The following is an 18,687-nucleotide window of genomic DNA, read 5'->3' as shown; positions in this document are numbered from 1 at the left end:
CAAAAAAAAAAAGCTTGAAAAGTAACATAAAATAAAACCACATCTCAATACCCCTTTATCATCCTTGTTCCTCTCAAGGAGCTGAGTTCATCTATGAGCGTTTGTGGCTCCTGTAAAGTGTTTTCTTCAGCCAAGAATAAACCCAGAATCTCTGCATTATTGTGTGACTCAGATTCTAACAGATCACCCTGCAGCTAAGAGACTCCCAAAGGCTTAGGTCATCCTAAATGAGCTGCTCCCACCGACTGAGGTTCTAAGCTCATGTAAAGAGATTTCAAAAAGACAGATAGACAGTCACACTATTTGATCTGTTTACATCTTTGTGTATTCCCCCATTTCAGGGCCAGGCAGGTGACAGCAAAGGAATGACTGGGATCCACAACAAACTGTACAACACATCCCTGAGCTCCAGCAGACCATGTCTACACAGCAGCTGGGCTGAAGGAAGCCAGGTACTCTCATCACACAAACAAGCTGAAAACCTCCACTCTCCCCATCTTAAAACCCTGATGGGTTTTAATCAGAACTTTCGCCAAAATAAAAAAATGTAAAAACTTCTTAAAAACCCACAAATCCAGACACTGCAAACCCTTTCAAAACTTGAGTCCACAATCTCCACTGTGCTCCTCCTATCATAGCGTTGCACACCCAGTAAGTCAGAAAGGCATATCTGGTTGGTATTTAAATGCATCAAGTCTCACAAGGCTCCACATTTTACATGTTCTTAGCTATGCTGAGCTCTTAGAACAATGACATGACTCGCAGGACCACTAAAAACTAAGTGAGACTTCGTGTGTACATTAATCACAGAGTTCTGAAGATGGAAGCATTATGCTTTCTTGAACAGATATCATAATTCTTTAGGAACAAGAAATTCTTCCAGAATTTTCTAAAAGGTAATTATGATTTCATAGACATTATGTACTTTACTTACATCTTTGAAAGCAAAGCAAATCAATAATTGTCATGAAATTCAAAAGGAAATATATTTTTAAAATCTACCACCTAAAAATCAGTGGTTCATTTCTTTGTTGAGGGTAGTTTGGCATCTACTACCCATCAGTCAACTCTCAATGGAACACTTTGAGTAGTCTTACTTTTGTGCAGATATTCAATCAGTTGGTATATCTGAGCAATGCCTTCCTCTGTCAGAGGAGATCCAAATACCACTCCTTTTTCTGGAAAAAAAAATATGTCTCAGGGTTATATAACCAAGAGTACAAGACTATCGACGTAATGATTCTTTTTACACATATGCATTGTTCACAGAAAGGGGGCATGACAAACATGTGGTGTTCAGGGGACAACTTAAAGAAGATGGTTCTCCCCTTCCACCATGTGGTCCTGGGGCTCAAACTCAGGTCACCAGGCTGGCAGTGGATGCCTTTACCTGCTAAGCCTCCTCACTAGCCCAAATACCATGATTTTAAAATCAAGCATTCTACTTTCATTTAATGTTTTTACAACATTGGTAAACAAAAATAAAAAAAAAGTAAGACTAAAAACTAGAAATACACCAAAAAAATGCTGTCAGAACAACTGTCAAGTCAATTCTCTCTAAATTCAGCATCAGATCATGAATTCCTACAGACACTTTTCCTTATCTAAGAAACAATACCTAGCACATTGAGATTTAATTTAAAAACAAAAAGAGAACCTGAACTATGATTGTGTGTCACAGTAATTATTCACTAGAGCTGGTACAGGATATGATCTTTAATGTTTAAATACTCCACCCTGCCTTAATGATTTTCTTATATTTAATAAAATAAAATAGGGCCTCTTTATATCTTAGCAAAAGAAGTGCTCCAGGGCTGGAAAAATGGCTGCTCTTCCAGAGGATCTGAGTTCAATTCTCAGCACCCACATGGCAGCTCACTACTGTCTGTGACTCTAGTTCCAGGGGATCCAACACCCTTACATGCAGGTAAAACACCAATGCACAGAAAAAATAAAATAAATAAATCGTTAAAAGAAAAAAGTAGTGCTCTACACTTCCTGATTGGCTTTGAGGACTGCTCCATAGGAGGGAATTCATATATGGTACTGTAAGCCTGGTCAAAAGTCCAAGGCTTTCAGGAGCAACCTACTAGTGTTTTGCTAAATTGTCAAGCTGTCAAACTGTCTTTAAATGTTTACGCTACAGATGTGAGCTGCTCTCAACCTCAGTCAGAAAACCTTTCCCAAGTGGGCATCAGTTAATGTAGAGACTCATAATGGTCACAATGCTGTGAATAGCTGATTATGAGTATTCAACCCTAAATGGTACACCCATGTCAGCATTCTCTACAAAGGGTTCAAGGAACACGAGATAAAAGGGGACAGAGTGTGTGTGTGTGTGTGTGTGTGTGTGTGAGAGAGAGAGAGACAGAGACAGAGAGAGAGAGACAGAGAGAGAGAGAGAGAGAGAGAGAGAGAGAGAGAGAGAGAGAACCAGGGGATGGAGAAGAATGCTATGAAGTGCTCTCTTCTGGACATGAAACAGTCGCTGTACTTACGAATTCACAGCAACTATGATACCTGCACAAGATCAAGTAATCAACATTACAGGCCCCACCCCAGCTGAGGAGCTATTGCAGTTGATGGCTGCTGGGGCAGGGAGAGCCATTTTTCTCTGAGTGTGTAGCCACTAGTAAATTCTTCATGTTCCCATAGCTGTGCATGCAGGCAGCACAAATCAGACTCTGTAGGTTATTTAAAAAAAAAAAGCTACGAAATGGTGGTGCCTGTCTTTAATCCCAGAACTCAGGAGGCAGAGGCAGGCAGATCTCTTGAGTTCAATGCCAGCCTGGTCTACAGAGTGAGTTCCAGGATAGCTAGGTCTATGCAGAGAAACTCTATCTTGGGAGGGGGAAAAAAGGTTGGGCAAGGTAACACACACCTTTAATCTTAACCCTGGGGAACAGAGGCAGGTAGATCTCTGGTTGAGTTCAAAGCTACCCTAGTCTACATAGCATGTTCCAGGCCAGTCGGGGATACATATGAGATCCTGTCTAAAATAAACTGAAAGGAAGGAAAGAGAACATGAAACTCAGATGGGGATATACTTGGGAGGAGTCCAGGGGGAACCGGAGGGGAAGGAGGCAGACAGGATCAAAAAACATATGCATATGTGTGTATTCTTTGAGAATTTTCATTGTATATAAACTATTTTTTTGATCTTCAGTAATTGTTCAGGCTTCCTTGACTATACTATCCTGCTATATAACTTTATTTTCTCTAGTATCATTTTAACTGAACAGAGCAGTGCATTCCTGTAGTCCCAGCTAAGGCTAAAGCAAGATGATCACTTGAGTCTAGTAAGATCAGCCTAGGTAATAGAGTGAGATACCAACTCATAAAGAAAGAGAGAAAGGAAGAACAGAAGGTCACCTGAAAAACATTATTTTAGTACAATAGTCATAGGGCATGAAAATTAAGATGCCCTTGATAACTGCCTAAACTAATCATATCCTCTTTCAGGCACTGAATATATTTTCTATCTTCTCTCCTCTCCCCTTTCCTTCTCTTCTCTCCTCCTTCTCCTCTTCTTCCTCTTTCTATGTGTCCAAGATGCCCTCAGACTCCAGATACTCTTACCTCAGTCACCCAAATGCTGAGATTACAAGACTTGCACCACCACACCAGGTTTAAGTATTTCTTCACCTAGACAGTTTTATAATTTTTATTATTACTGTCTAAAGTTCTACTAATGAAAATGAGGCGGAAAGATGAAAAAAGCTTTAGGATAATTACAACTTCCAGTGAGGGTGAAAATGTTAAGGAGATAAAGCAGAGTCCTGGGAGCCCCATTCAACAGTTAAGAGCACTGTTACTCCAGCAGAGGACCTGGCATGGATCACAACTGCCTGTAACTCCAGTTCCAGGGCATCTGACACCCTCTTCCGGCTTCCATGGGCACCTGCATGTACCTGGTGCATAAACAAGTAGGCACAACAGATAACATAATTTCTAAATACATTTGTTTTCAAGAGAATAAATCCAAATCAGCAGCTAAAACCCAGACACAAGACCTACCCTTCCGCTTGAGAGACATTAGAGACCTGAAGAAGCCTGCGGCTGGGCCAGCACCACCAGGCAACTTAAGGTCCACTTCCCCCATCAGCTGAGCCAACTCAGTTCCAGGCAAATCAATAAGTCTTGTGATATTGCTGACCACCAACTCGGTGAACACCTCTGGTTTCTCATGTCGGAGTTTCTCCACAAAAAAGTCAGGATTGAAGATAATAGGTTGACTTCGAAGGGGAGAATCATTGCAAATGACAAAATTGCAGATGGCATCACTGGAAAACAAAAAATCAAACAGAAGCTTCATTGGAGGAATTGTTTTTGTATTTCTTACTTCCTACCCCAAGATTTCTACAGTCCCCGAGTCTACACACAGCAGAGGGTTCCTCACAGGCAGATTTCCCTAATAGAAGCAGCTGACCTTGGCATCTGCTTCATAGTCAGTGCAGAATGGAAAAGGCTTACAGCTACATAGAGACATACATCAATCCAGCTTTACCCAGGCCCACAGACAGTCTTCACTGTTTATTCATTTAGTTGGTGGTTCTTGTGCAAGCTTAGTCAAATGCTCTCTGACATTGTACTACTATATCTGCTTTTACGTTTAAATCTCTCCATTCTGGGTGTCTCTGACCCATAAGTTATCTAAGTCTAACTCTTGCACAAAAAGGTTTTTCTCTACAAGGCCCTGATCTTCATATTGAAGAACTCAATTGTTGGGCCAGTAAAACACCCAAGCCTGATGACCTTAGTTTGATCCCTGACTCTCACATGTTGGCAGGAGAGAACCGACTCCCACCAGTTGTCTTCTGATCCCCACACTCACACAAGATAAATGTCAAAAAATATTTGTAAGTGTAAAAATTTTAAGAATAACTCTATTGTTGGTCATGGTAGCACCTAACTGTAATATCAGCATTCTCCATGAGGCTGAGGCAGGAAGACTGGAAGCTGAAGATACAATGAGATCCTGACTCAAAACGTAGTTAAGTTGCTAGAGAGATGGCTTGGCAATTTAAGAGTACTTGTTACAGCCTGGTCTACAGAGCGAGTTCCAGGACAGCCTCCAAAATAATACAGAGAAACCCTGTCTTGAAAAAAACAAACAAACAAAAAAAGAATACTTGCTACTCTTCTAGAGACCTGAGTTTGGTCACCAGCACCCACATCAGGTAGCCCACAACTGCAGTAACTACAGTCTTCTAAATTTATAAGTCTTCTAAAAAAATATATTTACTATTATTAAATTAAAAATAAGAACTTCTAATCCACCTACTTTATCTCACACATCATCGATTATACTTACCATCAATTATCTCTAATGGCTGGTTCTAATCCTTATCATATACATATACAGTCATCAGTTATATAGCAGATGAATAAATATAACATACATACACTACAAAGGACATCTTATCATATTTCAGTAAAGCAAAGTTAAGTTCACCTGACTCCCTCAAATACTTCCACAATAAAATGTCCATGCACCTAGGCTATCAAGTACTGTTCCAGGAAAAGTATTGCCTCTAAATAATAAACAGATCTAATCAACAATATATCTTCCTAACAGGACATGATCTTCCTTTCTGATATTCGGCTTTTGTATTTTAGGCAAGTACTCTTCCCAGCAATATCCCCAACCTTGGTTACTTTGTTTGGTTTGGTTTGGTTTGGTTTGGTTTAGTTTGGTGTTAGTTTTTGAGATAGTCTCAGTCTATAGACCAAGCTGGTCTGAAACTCATTTTGTAGCCCAACTGCCTCAACCTCCCAAATACTGAGATTACAGGTGTAAACTGCCATACCCAGGCATTAAGTTTTGTTTGTGGTACTGGGGTTAAACCCAGCACTGAATACATGCTAGACAAGCGCTACCACTGAACTACATCCTCAGCCCAGCTGATAATTTTGTTTGTTTTGTTTTGTTTTTTCAAGACAGGGTTTCTCTGTATTGTTTTGGAAGTTGTCCTGGAACTCACTCTGTAGAGCAGGCTGGCCTCGAACTCACAGAGATCCGCCTGCCTCTGCCTCCCGAGTGCTAGGATTAAAGGTGTATGCCACCAACGCCCAGCTCAGCTGATAATTTTAATGAAAACAAAACGCAGATAAGTAAACTTCAAAATTCATCTGTACTTCCTTGAAAAACAATATTAACAGCCCCAATCTTCAGTCAGTAGTTACTATATGCCTTTTACTATAAGAAATCACGTAAGAATTTATGGCCAGCAAGATGGCTCAGCCAATAAAAGTGCTTGTCACCAATCCTAACAACCCAAGTTTGATCCCTAGGAGCTACATGAAAGGAATGAATCAACTCCCACAAACTGTCTTCTAACCTACACACACACACACACACACACACTGAATCTGTGTTCTCACCGACTAGAACACTTAGAAGCTTATCTCCGCAGCCTCACACTCGTTCAGACTTTTCCTTTGTAAACTCAGACACGTCAGTAATTGCAGGATAACTACAACCAGAAGCAACTTCTTTTTTGTTTTGGTTTTGGTTTTTGCTTTGTTTTGTTTTTGAGAGTGTTTTTCTGGGTAGCCCAGGCTGACCTAGAACTCAGAGATCCACCTGCCTCTGCCTCCCATGTGCTAGGATTAAAGGCATGAAAAGCATTTCCATTTTAACCCTTTGACAAAAGCCTCTTTTTTCAGTGTCAATTATTACAGGAAAGAAACAAGAGTCACTATGGATCTAATGTTTATAATCACTGCCAATAAGAATCGACCACAAAAACAACAAAAATCAGGAAATGCAGAAGCACAAGAAAAACAACCTTGTGATTGTCTAATCAATGTAATTCACATCCCTTTAAATCTGAATAACTGGTTTCAAACCAAATTATCTCTAGTATTAATGCATATAAAATATATATATATCATAGTCCTTAAGTAGAAACATATACACATGTAAAAGCCTACAGATTTTCATTATTTTAACATCAAGAGCATGACTGGTTAAGACTGAGGTTTCTCCCACCGCTGACCCTTCCAGCACTAAGCTGGATCAAACATACACACTTGAAAAGGGACTAGAAACACAAAGTCCTCCCCTTCCTACCACCCTGGAAAAAATGCTTTCTCCTAAACATCCTTGAGCAGGTTCAAGGCTGCCCTAAGGAGAAAGACACACTGGAAGCCCTGAGTCCTAATGTGTAAGTGAGCATAAATAATCTCATTTACTGTCCCTCTGCTCCCCACCCCATCTCCTCCCGTGTTCATTCACTCTCACCATGCCACACTTCTTCTTTAAGCAAATTATTTTTTAACCTCTTCCTCACTTTTTCCGAATGGAGTAACTGCTACGAAGACTTGGGAGAAGGAAATAATTTAAGAAGGAAGAAAGTGGGTGATGAGACATGGGAGATAATTGTAGGAGGTTTTCTTTTCAAGTTCCCCCATTGTAAACACCACTAATTCCTTCCCAGAGAATATACACTTCCACAACACAAAATCAAACAATGTGTTTCTCATAAGACATTTCTAGTATCTAAGAAAGATAACAACCTTGTCTACAAAATTTTAAAACTAAGTCCACTCAAGTTCAAGAAAAATTAAGCTTCTTACATGAACGCCGAAAGCTTCTGATGAGGCATTGCTAAGTGCAAGGGACAGGACAAAGCTTTCTCCTGCTGTGACAAGGGACTCTCCTTTACAGCCCCTGTGCAGCCTACACAAATTCCAAGCATGTGGGAGGCACAAGGACATATTATGAACCCTGAATGGCGGCACTTACTAAGTCTGAGGACTGTTCTGCAAGGAAGAACAAAACAGAAGTAAAAAACTAGACTAGCTAATTGCCAGTCTCTGGGTGAAACCAGTAGCATCCCCCTCAGTCTACACTGAGGTATAGAAAATGAAATACCACATAATGTAAGCACATAGCATGGGGAGGTTTTTTCCCAAATATTTTTATTTAACTTTTTATGCATGTCACTTTCAGTTCCCTCTTCCTCAGCATGGGGAGTTTTATAGTATGCAGGAGGGATGATCTCTACTTAACATCGAACACACAAATTAAATTCCAGCTTCCAGAAGCCATATATGTGTGTGCTTATGTGAGTTTGTACTCACACAGGTGCCCACAAAGGCCAGAGTCAATAGGATCCCCTGGAACTGGAGTTATAGATGGTTGTGTACCACCTGACATGGGTACTGGGTCCTCTGCAAAAGCAGTGAGCTTTCTTAACCATCTCTCTAGTCCAGCACAGGTTATTAAATGGAAACCCCAGAGCCAGATGTGGGATACTTTCCACTGGTCAGAGAGACCCCAGAGGCCCCAGAACAATAAAAGTTATTGCTAATAGATTACATTGGTAGACACCACACACTTTGGTTGGAAGACTTAGAAAAATCAGGTTGGGGCTGGCCAGTGGTGGTATGTGCCTTTAATCCCAGCAGGCAGGCAGATCTCTGTGAGTTTGAGACCAGCCTAGTCTACAGAGCGAGTTCTAGGATAGCCTCCAAAACAATAGAGAAACCCTGTCTCGGAAAAAAAAAAACAAAAACTGAATCTTGCAAGCACATGAAGACCCAGTTACTGAGGTCTAGCAGTGACTAGTGGAGGGGGACAAGGAAAAGATCAAAGTGAATGTTACTAAATTTCCTATGCAGATGAGACCTCATTGGGTAAAGGTGCATGTTGTCTAGTCAGACAACATGAATTCGATCCTTAGAAGCTATAAAGTGACCAATGTGGTTGCACATACTTGTAATCCCATACTGAAGAGGCAAAGAAAGGAGGGTCTCTGGGGGGTTCATTAGCCAAACTACCTTAAATGGTAAAATATAAAAGCATAATCCACAAAAAAAGTTGAATATTTACCTATATTAAAATTCTTGGGTTAGTGATATGGCTCAGCAGGTAATGACAATTGATATGCGAGCCTGGTGACTCAAGATGCAATCCCTAGAAACCATGCAAGAGTAGGAGAGAGCTGACTCCAGAAAGTTCTCTTGACCTCTATATAGGCTCTATGGCACGTGTGACCACACATGAATCATTTGTCCACACATTATATATATTCTCCATAAAAAAAATTGTAATGTGGGCTGGAGAGATGTCTCAGAGGTTAAGAGCACTGACTGCTCTTCCAGAGGTCCTGAGTTCGATTCCCAGCAACCACATGGTAGCTCACAACCATCTACAATTCAATCTGGTGCCCTCTTCTGGCATGTAGGCAGAACACTGTATATGTAATAAATAAATCTTTTTAAAAAATTGTAATGCCTCTGAAGGAATGGGAAGACTTTTTTGTGAGGTTCTATTACGTATCTGCTTGTTGTATTGAAGTGCTGGTGTCACCTTAGTTATTAGAATCATAGTTTGGGCCCTGGCAGTCCTGTCTTCTTTATCTTGACCTTATTGAATAAGTCTCCCTTATTGCCAACTAAACAGACAAGTAGTGAAAAACAAAGAAGGGAGATTTATTTATTCATTAAGAAAAGGGATACTGTGACATGTCCCCTCCCAGTCCGGTTTTTTCTGTTTTGTTTTGCTTTGTTTTGTTTTTGAAGCAGGGTTTCTCTGTGTAATCCTAGCTATACTGAAACTTGCACTGTAGACCAGGCTGGCCTCAAAATCAGAAATCGGCCTGCCTCCCAGGTGTACACCACCTAGCAAAGTTAAGGTGTAAATGGAAGGCAAGTGGTATGTAGACTTAAGCAGACAAGGTGTAATGGTCCCACCCATCACCCTTGGGTGGGCTCCAGTCTCCCACACAAGGTGATCTGACAAGATGATAAAACTTTTGTGCAATCTCTTTCCAGGAAACAAACTCCCCCTCAAACAGGTACCATGGCCTCAGCATTCTTCTTCCCAACATGAGATTCCTGGGGAAACTCCAATTTCATGGGGTCCATTTTTGTCCCAGGAGTCTGACAGCTAAAGGTAGAGGAATGTCTTCATGTTAATTACTGTTCTGTTACTGTGAGGACACAGCATGGCCAAGGCAACTCTCATTAAAGAAAGCATTTACTTGAGGTTTGCCCAGTTTCACAGAGTCATGATAGGAAGCATAGACTAGAACCCTGCTAGAGTTTTGCATCCTAATCCGCAGGCAGCAGGCAGCGATAGAGACTCTGAGCCTGGCATGAAACCTCAAAGCCCACTCCCAGTGACAACAAGGCTGCAGCTACTTGAACAAGGCCACACTCCTAAGTCCACCAGCTAGGGACTACATATTCAAATATATGAGCCTATGGAGGCTATTCTCATTCAAATCACTATAATATTCATTCCTGTAAGAACTGGAACTCAAACTCAGGGCCCACCCACGCTAGGGACGTATCCCACTAACATACACACACTCCTTCCATTTATTTTTGTTGTTGTTTTGGATTTTTGTTTTGTTTTGTTTTTGTTTTTCTAGATAGGGTTCTCTGTGGCTTTGGAGGCTGTTCTGGAACTAGCTCTTGTAGGCCAGGCTGGTCTTGAACTCACAGACATTCGCCTGCCTCTGCCTCCCGAGTGCTGGGATTAAAGACGTGCGCCACCACTGCCCGGCTCACATTCCTTCAATTTTTAAGGAGTTGTTTTGGTTTGTTGGTGAGTGGGGGTGATCCTATGAGGAAGAGTCAACCTTGTACAGCCCAAGGCTGATTGTAAACTCAAGAACTCCCTGCCTCCACCTCCCAAGTGCAGGGGATTCCAGCTACGTACAATCAAACCCAGTTTCTCTCATAATTTCTTTTAACTTTGTGTGTGGTGTACACATATATGTTACTCATATACTACTGGTATCTTCCTCTGTCACTCTCTCTCCACCTTTTTTGTTTTTTAAAACAAAGGTCTCACTGAACCTAGAGCTCACCAAATTCAGCAAAAACAGCTAGAGTGATTCCAAGGATCCACCTAACTCTCTCATGCTGGAATTACAGACCATACCTGTAACCCAACACTTGGGAGGAGGAAACCTGAAGATCAGGAGTTCCAAGTCATTCTTAAGACTACTTGCCAGGCGATAGTACTGCCATCATAAATCACTGAGCAGTGAAAAGTGAAGCGGGCTGGAAGCAAATATGGCAAAATGTTAAGATCTGCTGGGACTGAGGGACAAAGTATGTATTACTCTACACACTTCTGTGTAAAACATTTCATGACCACCTTTGGGGGTTCTTGTGGGAGTTTTGTTGTTCTGTGCTTTACATAACAAAGTAATTTGAGTCTGAATCCTGCTACAAGTAACATAAACATCATTATGGGGCTGGGAATAAAGCTCCAAGGTAAAGCATGTTCATGTTCATAGTGTGTGTGTGTGTGTGTGTGTGTGTGTGTGTGTGTGTGTGTGTGTTGCTTTTCGAGACAGGGTTTCCCAGGCTGTCCCAGAACTCTGTAGACCAGGCTGGTTTCAAACTCACACCTGAATTAAAGGTGTGCACCACCTTCCTGGCACCATTGTTTTCTTAAACCTGAATGATTTAGGTGACAAAAATGGCAGACCTCCTATCAATCTTGAGTACCTTTTCTAGGGAGTCTGAGAACACACCTTAGTTTTTCAGGCTTTGTAGAACATCAAAATTCAAAAATCCCTTCTTCAGTGTGGGACTGAACTCCAAGGCTAGCGCCACCACCCCACGCAATACTTTTAAAAATGAGGAAATTAGCCAGCCAGTGGTGGTGCACGCCTTTAATCCCAGAACTCGGGAGGTGGTGAGGTGGAGGCCTGCCTGGTCTATAGAGAGTTCCAGGACAGCCAGGCTACATAGGGAAACTCTGTTTTGAAAACTAAGAACAAAGAATAAAAACATTGTAACAGGTTGGGCAAGGAGACAGCGAGAAGATAGCTCAGCCACTTGCCTCACAAGCATGAGGACCTGAATTAAAAAGCACAGATATGGTTGGGAGCAGGAAAATGGATAATTAGGTGTGTAGACAAACAGATAAGCAGCTATCTCGAAGAATGGCAGAGCCCCAGAGTCATTTTACAACCTAGTTGCAGTCTACAATGATTTCTTTTCTTTTCTTTTTTTTTGGGGGGGGGGGTTGGAGACAGGGTTTCTCTGTATTGTTTTGGAGGCTGTCCTGGAACTTGCTCTGTAGACCAGGCTGGCCTCGAACTCACAGAGATCCGGCTGCCTCTGCCTCCCGAGTGCTGGGATTAAAGGCGTGCGCCACCAACGCCCGGCACTCTGCATGTAAATCGATATGCTTGGGTTGGGTTGGAAAGAGGATCCATCTTTGAAAATCAATTAAAGAAAAATGAAATGCAAGTACTTCTGAGGGCACTGAAGCCATGAACCCACACAACTCCAGGGAGCAAAATGCAGCATCCTGCAGATGGATCTTCTGGCTGACTCCTGTCCAAACGATAAACCCACAAAACTAAACGTTTCCTCCCTGGTGAATTGCTTAACTTGATTTGTTCTCTAAGAACCACAGCCTTGGCAGCATTTCTCAAAATACAAACTATATTTAAAGTTGTCTAAGCGTCACTTACTACCATTTGAGAAGTATGCACTCTTGGTATGTTTTCAACCTTAAGAGACTCTGAAATGCAGTGCTAAGTATGTCACTCTATTTGGCACCTATCAGAAAAGGAATAAAGTACCAAACAAAGCTAGTATATTCTTCCTCCATCTACATAACAAGTTTAAGTTGGATCATGAAAGCTATACATAGAGAAAACAGATGATGTGCCCACTTATTGCTTATAGCTACCAGAAACAGTTCAGAGCAGTAAGTAGCACCACACAGCTTCACAAAACAGTAATAATCTCTTAGAACATTTAAACCTAAAGTTTACCCTTAAGAGACACTGCCCTGCCAAGGCTCTATAATGTGAACCTCTTATTGCAGGGAGAAAAGGGTCAAGGAAAAACACCTGACCCTGACTTGATCCCTGAGTTTGCCACAATCAGGCTGTAGAATCCCACCAATCCCTGGAGTCCCTACACTCGAAATGCCACCAATCCCTGAGCTTGCCCCAGAATCAGACCACCAAAACCCACCAATCCCAGGCCACCTGGAAACCCTGTATAAACTCTGTACTCCATTCAGTTAGCTGCTGTATCACCCTAGAAGCTCCCTCCTGGATTCTTTCTTCCAAATAAATCTCTAGTGAGATTTGTTGTGCAGGGTGACATTTTCTCCAAAGCAGAGCCCAGCTGTAACAACTTTCACGAGAGCAGAGCAGAACTCCTAACACTTTCGCTGGGGGAACTTTCCCCTAGTGGAGTAGATTTGTTAAACTCTGGGACCTAAGCAGAGCTGTAACACTTCACCGACCTATAACGATTCTCCCAAGCAGAGTAGCACCCAGCTCTAACAGCTTTGCGGGGGATACCTGCCCTGTCAGAGCAGATTTGTTACATTGGGGAAACCATTCCCTGGAGCAGGACTGTAAGCTGCTATGCTTATGGTGACATTGGGGTATTCCTTGGCTCCCAACTACCAGGATCTCTTTCCATTAGAGCCCCAATGTTTACACTTATCTCCTAGGCTACAACCATCTGCAAAATGTATTCAGCTCCTATATTTGATCTCAACTTAAACTAACCTGAAGCTACAAGAACAACTTAAGAAAAACTGACAAACCACAGGGGAAGGAATTCTGGGCTAAGCTTATATTCTTATCCACACACTGGAATCTAATGGAAGAGTGTGGCTTATTAATAATGTTTATTTTGAGCGTCAGAAGAATTGGCATTACTCTTGTGGTTGACATCTTTCATAATTTCCTTCCCCAAAACAATGTAGAATGAGAAGGAAGATAGTTGCATTATAAAAATAACACCAATGGGCTGGTGAAATGGCTTAGTGGGTAAAGGTGCTTGCTGCCAAGCCTGACACCTGTGAGCTCTAGTACCCAAACCTTTGAAAGCCGTCCTCTGGCCAGCCTCCACCAGTGTGTCTGGCATACACACAATAATGGGGTGGGGATGTTGTTGCTCTTTTAAAGTAGCATCAGAGACTGGCAAGACAGCTCAGTGATTAAGAGTGCTTGCTCATCTTCCAGAGGATCAGGAGTGCAGTTCTTAGCACACACATCAAACAGCTTAAAACCACCTGTAACTCTAGCTTAAGGTGACCTGACACCCTCTTCTGGCCTATTATGGGCACCTGCATACATAGGGCATAAGTGGTATATACTCACAGACATACACACGTACACATAAATAAAACTACTTTTTTAAAGTTACATCAAAATTCTCTATTTGAGGAATGTTCTTTTTTTTTTTTTTTTTTTTTTTTTTTTTTTTTGGTTTTACGAGACAGGGTTTCTCTATATTGTTTTGGAGGCTGTCGGTCCAGCCCAGCCTCAAACTCACAGAGATCTGCCTGCCTCTGCCTCCCGAGTGCTGGGATTAAAGGTGTGCGCCACCACTGCCCTGCTTGGCGAATGTTCTATAGGACATCTCACTAACAGGATTCCCCTCTTACCCACTTATGTCAAATCTCTCTTTCCTCAAACAAGTAGAGTCAAAAGATTTGCAAGTTTGTTTTCTTTTTTTGGGGGGGGGAGTGTGGGGGTTCTGAGACAGGCTTTCTCTGTATGGCCCTGACTATCCTAGAATTCACTCTGTTGACCAAGCTGGCCTCCAACTCACAGACACCCTCCTGCCTCTGTGTCCTGAGTGCTGGGACCACTACCCAATGCAAGCTTATTTTCTATAGACTTTAAATCTCAAGAGTCCTAGGTAATTAGTACTGGAAGCAAATCTATGTCTACATCTGTGTGTTCCAAAATGAGAGTAATGAATACTGTCCAAGAATCAGTCTGTGCTTTTGCTCTGGAGCATCTTACTGAAAATTTATTAGTTTGAAAAGGTTTTTTTTTTATTTGCTTTGTTTTGTTTTTTGATGTTTTGTTTTTCAAGACAGGTCTCACTAACGTAGCCCAAGTTGACCCTGAACTCACCATCCTGCTGCCTCAGCCACCCTAGTGCTGAGGTTTACAGGTATGGGCATACCTGATCTTCAATTCTGGAAAATGTTAGATAGAGATTACACCAGTTATTATATAGCATATATTCATTGCCCAACATGATGGACTTTGGTTTTGGTTGTTTTGTTTTTGAGACAGGATCTCATGTAGCCCGGGCTGGCTTCAAACTCTCTGTATAAGATGAGGCTGACCTTGAGCTCCTGCTTCCTGCTCTACCTCACTAGTGCTGGGGTTACAGGTATTCACCGCCACACCCACCTAAACCATCTTGATTTTAAAGCAAAAGAATGACAGGGATTGGGGTATAGTTCACAATAGATACCTCAGTAATGCCCCAAAAGAAGAGAGGTGGGGGCAATATACATGGGAGGAACAGGGGAGAAGCACCCAATTAGGCTCAAGATACTCTGGTGACACAGACCTTGGAAAGGAGGAAGGCTCAAAGTGCTCTTTGCACTATTGGGCTCTCTATGGTTCATATTTATTAGTTTTTGCATGTTTTCACTTACCAAATAGATGAAAAACAAGAAGCAAAGTGGACAAGGAAAGTAGAGAGCCCAGAAACAAATGCCTGGACCTATGATATACAGTAGCAACTGCTTCACACTGTAAATAAAATATCTGGTTTCATAAGAAGAAAAAATGCAGTAAGTTACTTTAAATGGCCCCTACCAAATAGCAAACTATATTCCAAAGATGAGATTTTAATTCTAGTTTCTTCTAAATTGATGGAATCAGCAAAATCCCAATTGGGGGCTTCAGTTAATAAAATAACATTCAACCCTCTAGATCAACTTGTCCCTTTTCTAAATCTCCTAATTCAAGATCATGGAATTTTACACCTAGCTATTTTTAAAATTTTTTAAATAACAGCACTTTACAAATTCAAATTTTATCCTAGCATTTACTAAGCAGACTGTTAAGTCGTTGCTATTTGAAACAGAGATTGAAGAATTTAGACTCATGATATCTGTTCTTAATGGGTTTGCTCAGTAAACTGGCACAAAGCTCGACTCCTCCAGATTGTAGCAGTGAAGACAATCCAAATGCAGGGGACACCCAACTCCAGAGAGTGCTACCAAGGCTCAATATGAGAAATCCTGCTAACCGAGCCTGAACATCTCAGTGTCTAACAGACAGCTGTCACCCCTCCCTTTTCTCTCCTTTTCCTAGGCTTTTCTTCCTAGAGCAAGCACTGTTCATCCCAATAGGTATTAATTACTCACATTACTGCCCAGTACTGAATCTACAGCCATTCCTATACCCACTCCTGCAATACATGGATCTCAGGATCTCAAGGAAGCTTTCCTCAGATCTACTAGAGACACCAGAAAGAAAGAGCTATGCAACATATCTGTGAATGCTAAACTATGCACCTTGCTTGAGCCAGGGAGATGGCTATTAGGCACTTACTGCCAAGCCTGACAACCCAAGTCTGACCCTCAACTCCATGTGTGAGTTTTCTGACCTCACAGGCATCTACTGTGGCACCTGTGTACACACACATACATAAGATAGGTAACAGATTTAAATCTTTTTAGTCCCATGAATTAAATAGTGCTGGGAATACAACTCAGTCAGTAGAATGCTTGCCTAGAATGCATGAAGTCCTGGGTTTGATTCCTAGCACCACATACAACTGGGCTTGGTGGCACAGGCCTGTAATCCCAGCACTTGGGAGATAGAGACAGGAGGATCAGAAGCTTAAGATTGGGGTTACCCTGGGTTACATGAGACTGTTTCAAAAAATAATAAGCAGGGCAGTGGTGGTGCACACCTTTGATCCCAGCACTCGGGAGGCAGATCTCTGAGTTCAATGACAGCCTGTTCTACAGAGCAAGTTCCAGGACAGCCAGGGCTACATAGAGAAACCCTGTCTTAAAAAAAAAAAAAAAGCAAAAAGAAAACCAACAACAACAAAAAAGTAAATAGTTAATAGTTATTGCTAAGTCTCACAAGAACCCCGAACTTATATCCTGCAATATGCAATTAATTAGTACTGAGAAAGCTGAAGCAAGATTGGGGGTTCCAATCCAGCCTAGCTACTTAGCAAGATCATGTGGTTAACAGTTTAAATTTTTACATTCTGTTGGCAGTAGCCTTGGGGAAAGAATTCAGAGTCCTCTTGCTGTAGAACAGTATTTCATTTGTCCTCATTTTCATTACAATTCAGGATTTTCGAGTTGGATGAGGCATGATCTAGTGACATTTATCAACCCACATCACAGTTCAGGGTGAGTGAGGGGGTGTCAATCATTTATGGGTAGGTCAAAGACTAGGAAACTCCTCCATAGAAAACCCTAATATACCCAAACAAACCCATCTGTGCTCAAGAAGAGTCAGGCTCACAAACCCAGTTTCTCAAAATTCTAAACTTTTCTGTTCCTTACCAACGGTACCAAAGTATAGTAATGATCATATTCTGAGACAATGCCATACACCCTTTCTATTGGAGTGTATCGGTTCCCAACATCTGTAATCGATTAAGATTGGCTCGGCTTTCCCGTTTAGGAAAGAAGAAATGAAGTCACAACTTCATGGACAGTAGAACCCAGGATGTGCTGTTTTCGGTTGTTCTCCAAGGAAACACAAAATCTATCACATTTCGAATACTATTTGCCAGGCTGGGTGCCAGGTGCTTACCACTCCGTCTATATTCTAAAAGAAGTATTGTTATGTTCGTTTACAGACAAGACTGAAGCCGAGAGAGGTCAGGCAGCCTGGGGAGAAATCCCTTTCTAACAGTCACTCAAGTCCCTGCTGTGACTGTAAGTATCCCCGAAGGACATTTAAAGCTCCAATGACGCCGGGGGCACTCTGGACTTCAGTTTTCCATTCAAAAGGCTCAGTGCTAGGGCAGGTACCGGTCTTCACGGACCGGAGTCTGCAGCCAGAGCGGCGGACGAGCCCGGTACCGGTCGTCACAGACTGTAGTCTGCAGCCAGAGCGGCTGACGAACCCGGTACCGGTCTTCACGGACCGGAGTCTGCAGCCAGAGCAGCGGACGAGCCCGGTACCGGTCGTCACAGACTGTAGTCTGCAGCCAGAGCAGCGGACGAGCCCGGTACCGGTCGTCACAGACTGTAGTCTGCAGCCAGAGCGGCGGACCGGCCCCGGTACCGGTCGTCACGGACTGTAGTCTGCAGCCAGAGCGGCTGACGAACCCGGTACCGGTCTTCACGGACCGGAGTCTGCAGCCAAAGCGGCGGACGAGCTCGGTACCGGTCGTCACGGACCGGAGTCTGCAGCCAGAGCGGCTGACCGGCCCCACTTGGGGCCGGGAGCACAGATCGCAGCGACGTGCCTCTGCCTCCGCAGACACGACGGCGTGGACACCACGGGAGCGAGGAACAAAGCCCGGCCCTGTGGGCCACGGTGACTCAAGGGCAGGGCGGCGACATCGCCAGCCCACAGCCCCGTCTCCTAGGCAGCGGGACTGAAAACTTGGCTCACCTCCGGCCGGAGTTGCAGGCCGGTACCTCCCCTCCACTCAGCTCCTCAGCCGCCATCTTCCGCGGCACTTCGGTCCGCGGTCCCGCCTCAGGCTCCGCCCCCGAGCCCCGAGATTGGTTAAGATGTTTTCGTAACCCAAATAGGATTGGATGAACCTAGGTCCCCGCCTACAGATGAGCAGTTCCATACTACTATTGGTCTATTCAAATATCTAACTGTCATTGGAGACACAATGCAAAAAAAAAAAAAAAGGGTAGGCCAGAAACTGTCCCGAGGCCTGCCGGGAGATGTAGTTTCTCGGTTTTTTTTTTTTTATTAATCTGTGTAATTCCGC

General features: G+C 42.7%; 1 protein-coding gene across 4 annotated transcripts in view; it reads right to left on the bottom strand.

The window, feature by feature from the left end:
* Arhgap19 (Rho GTPase activating protein 19) overlaps positions 1–18,464 on the bottom strand; it is a 42,519-nt gene extending 24,055 nt beyond the window's left edge. The window contains exons 1-3 of one of the 4 annotated variants that reach the window (XM_040744498.1): positions 18,354–18,464; positions 4,018–4,283; positions 1,098–1,178 (exon numbers count right to left, since the gene is read on the bottom strand). In XM_040744498.1, the coding sequence (XP_040600432.1) occupies positions 1,098–1,178; positions 4,018–4,283; positions 18,354–18,409 (403 nt within the window). In that variant the 5' untranslated portion in view covers positions 18,410–18,464. Of the gene's footprint in view, positions 1–1,097; positions 1,179–4,017; positions 4,284–7,581; positions 7,698–18,353 lie in introns of those variants that run through there. The other 3 variants (XM_040744506.1, XM_040744492.1, XM_040744515.1) reach the window with 3 other exon arrangements.
* Positions 18,465–18,687: the final 223 nt, after the last annotated feature.

Source organism: Mesocricetus auratus, unplaced genomic scaffold, assembly GCF_017639785.1.
Source record: "Mesocricetus auratus isolate SY011 unplaced genomic scaffold, BCM_Maur_2.0 Super-Scaffold_4256, whole genome shotgun sequence".
Taxonomy (NCBI): domain Eukaryota; kingdom Metazoa; phylum Chordata; class Mammalia; order Rodentia; family Cricetidae; genus Mesocricetus; species Mesocricetus auratus.
Note: the sequence above shows the minus strand (reverse complement) of the source record. Positions and strands in the feature narration are given on the sequence as shown.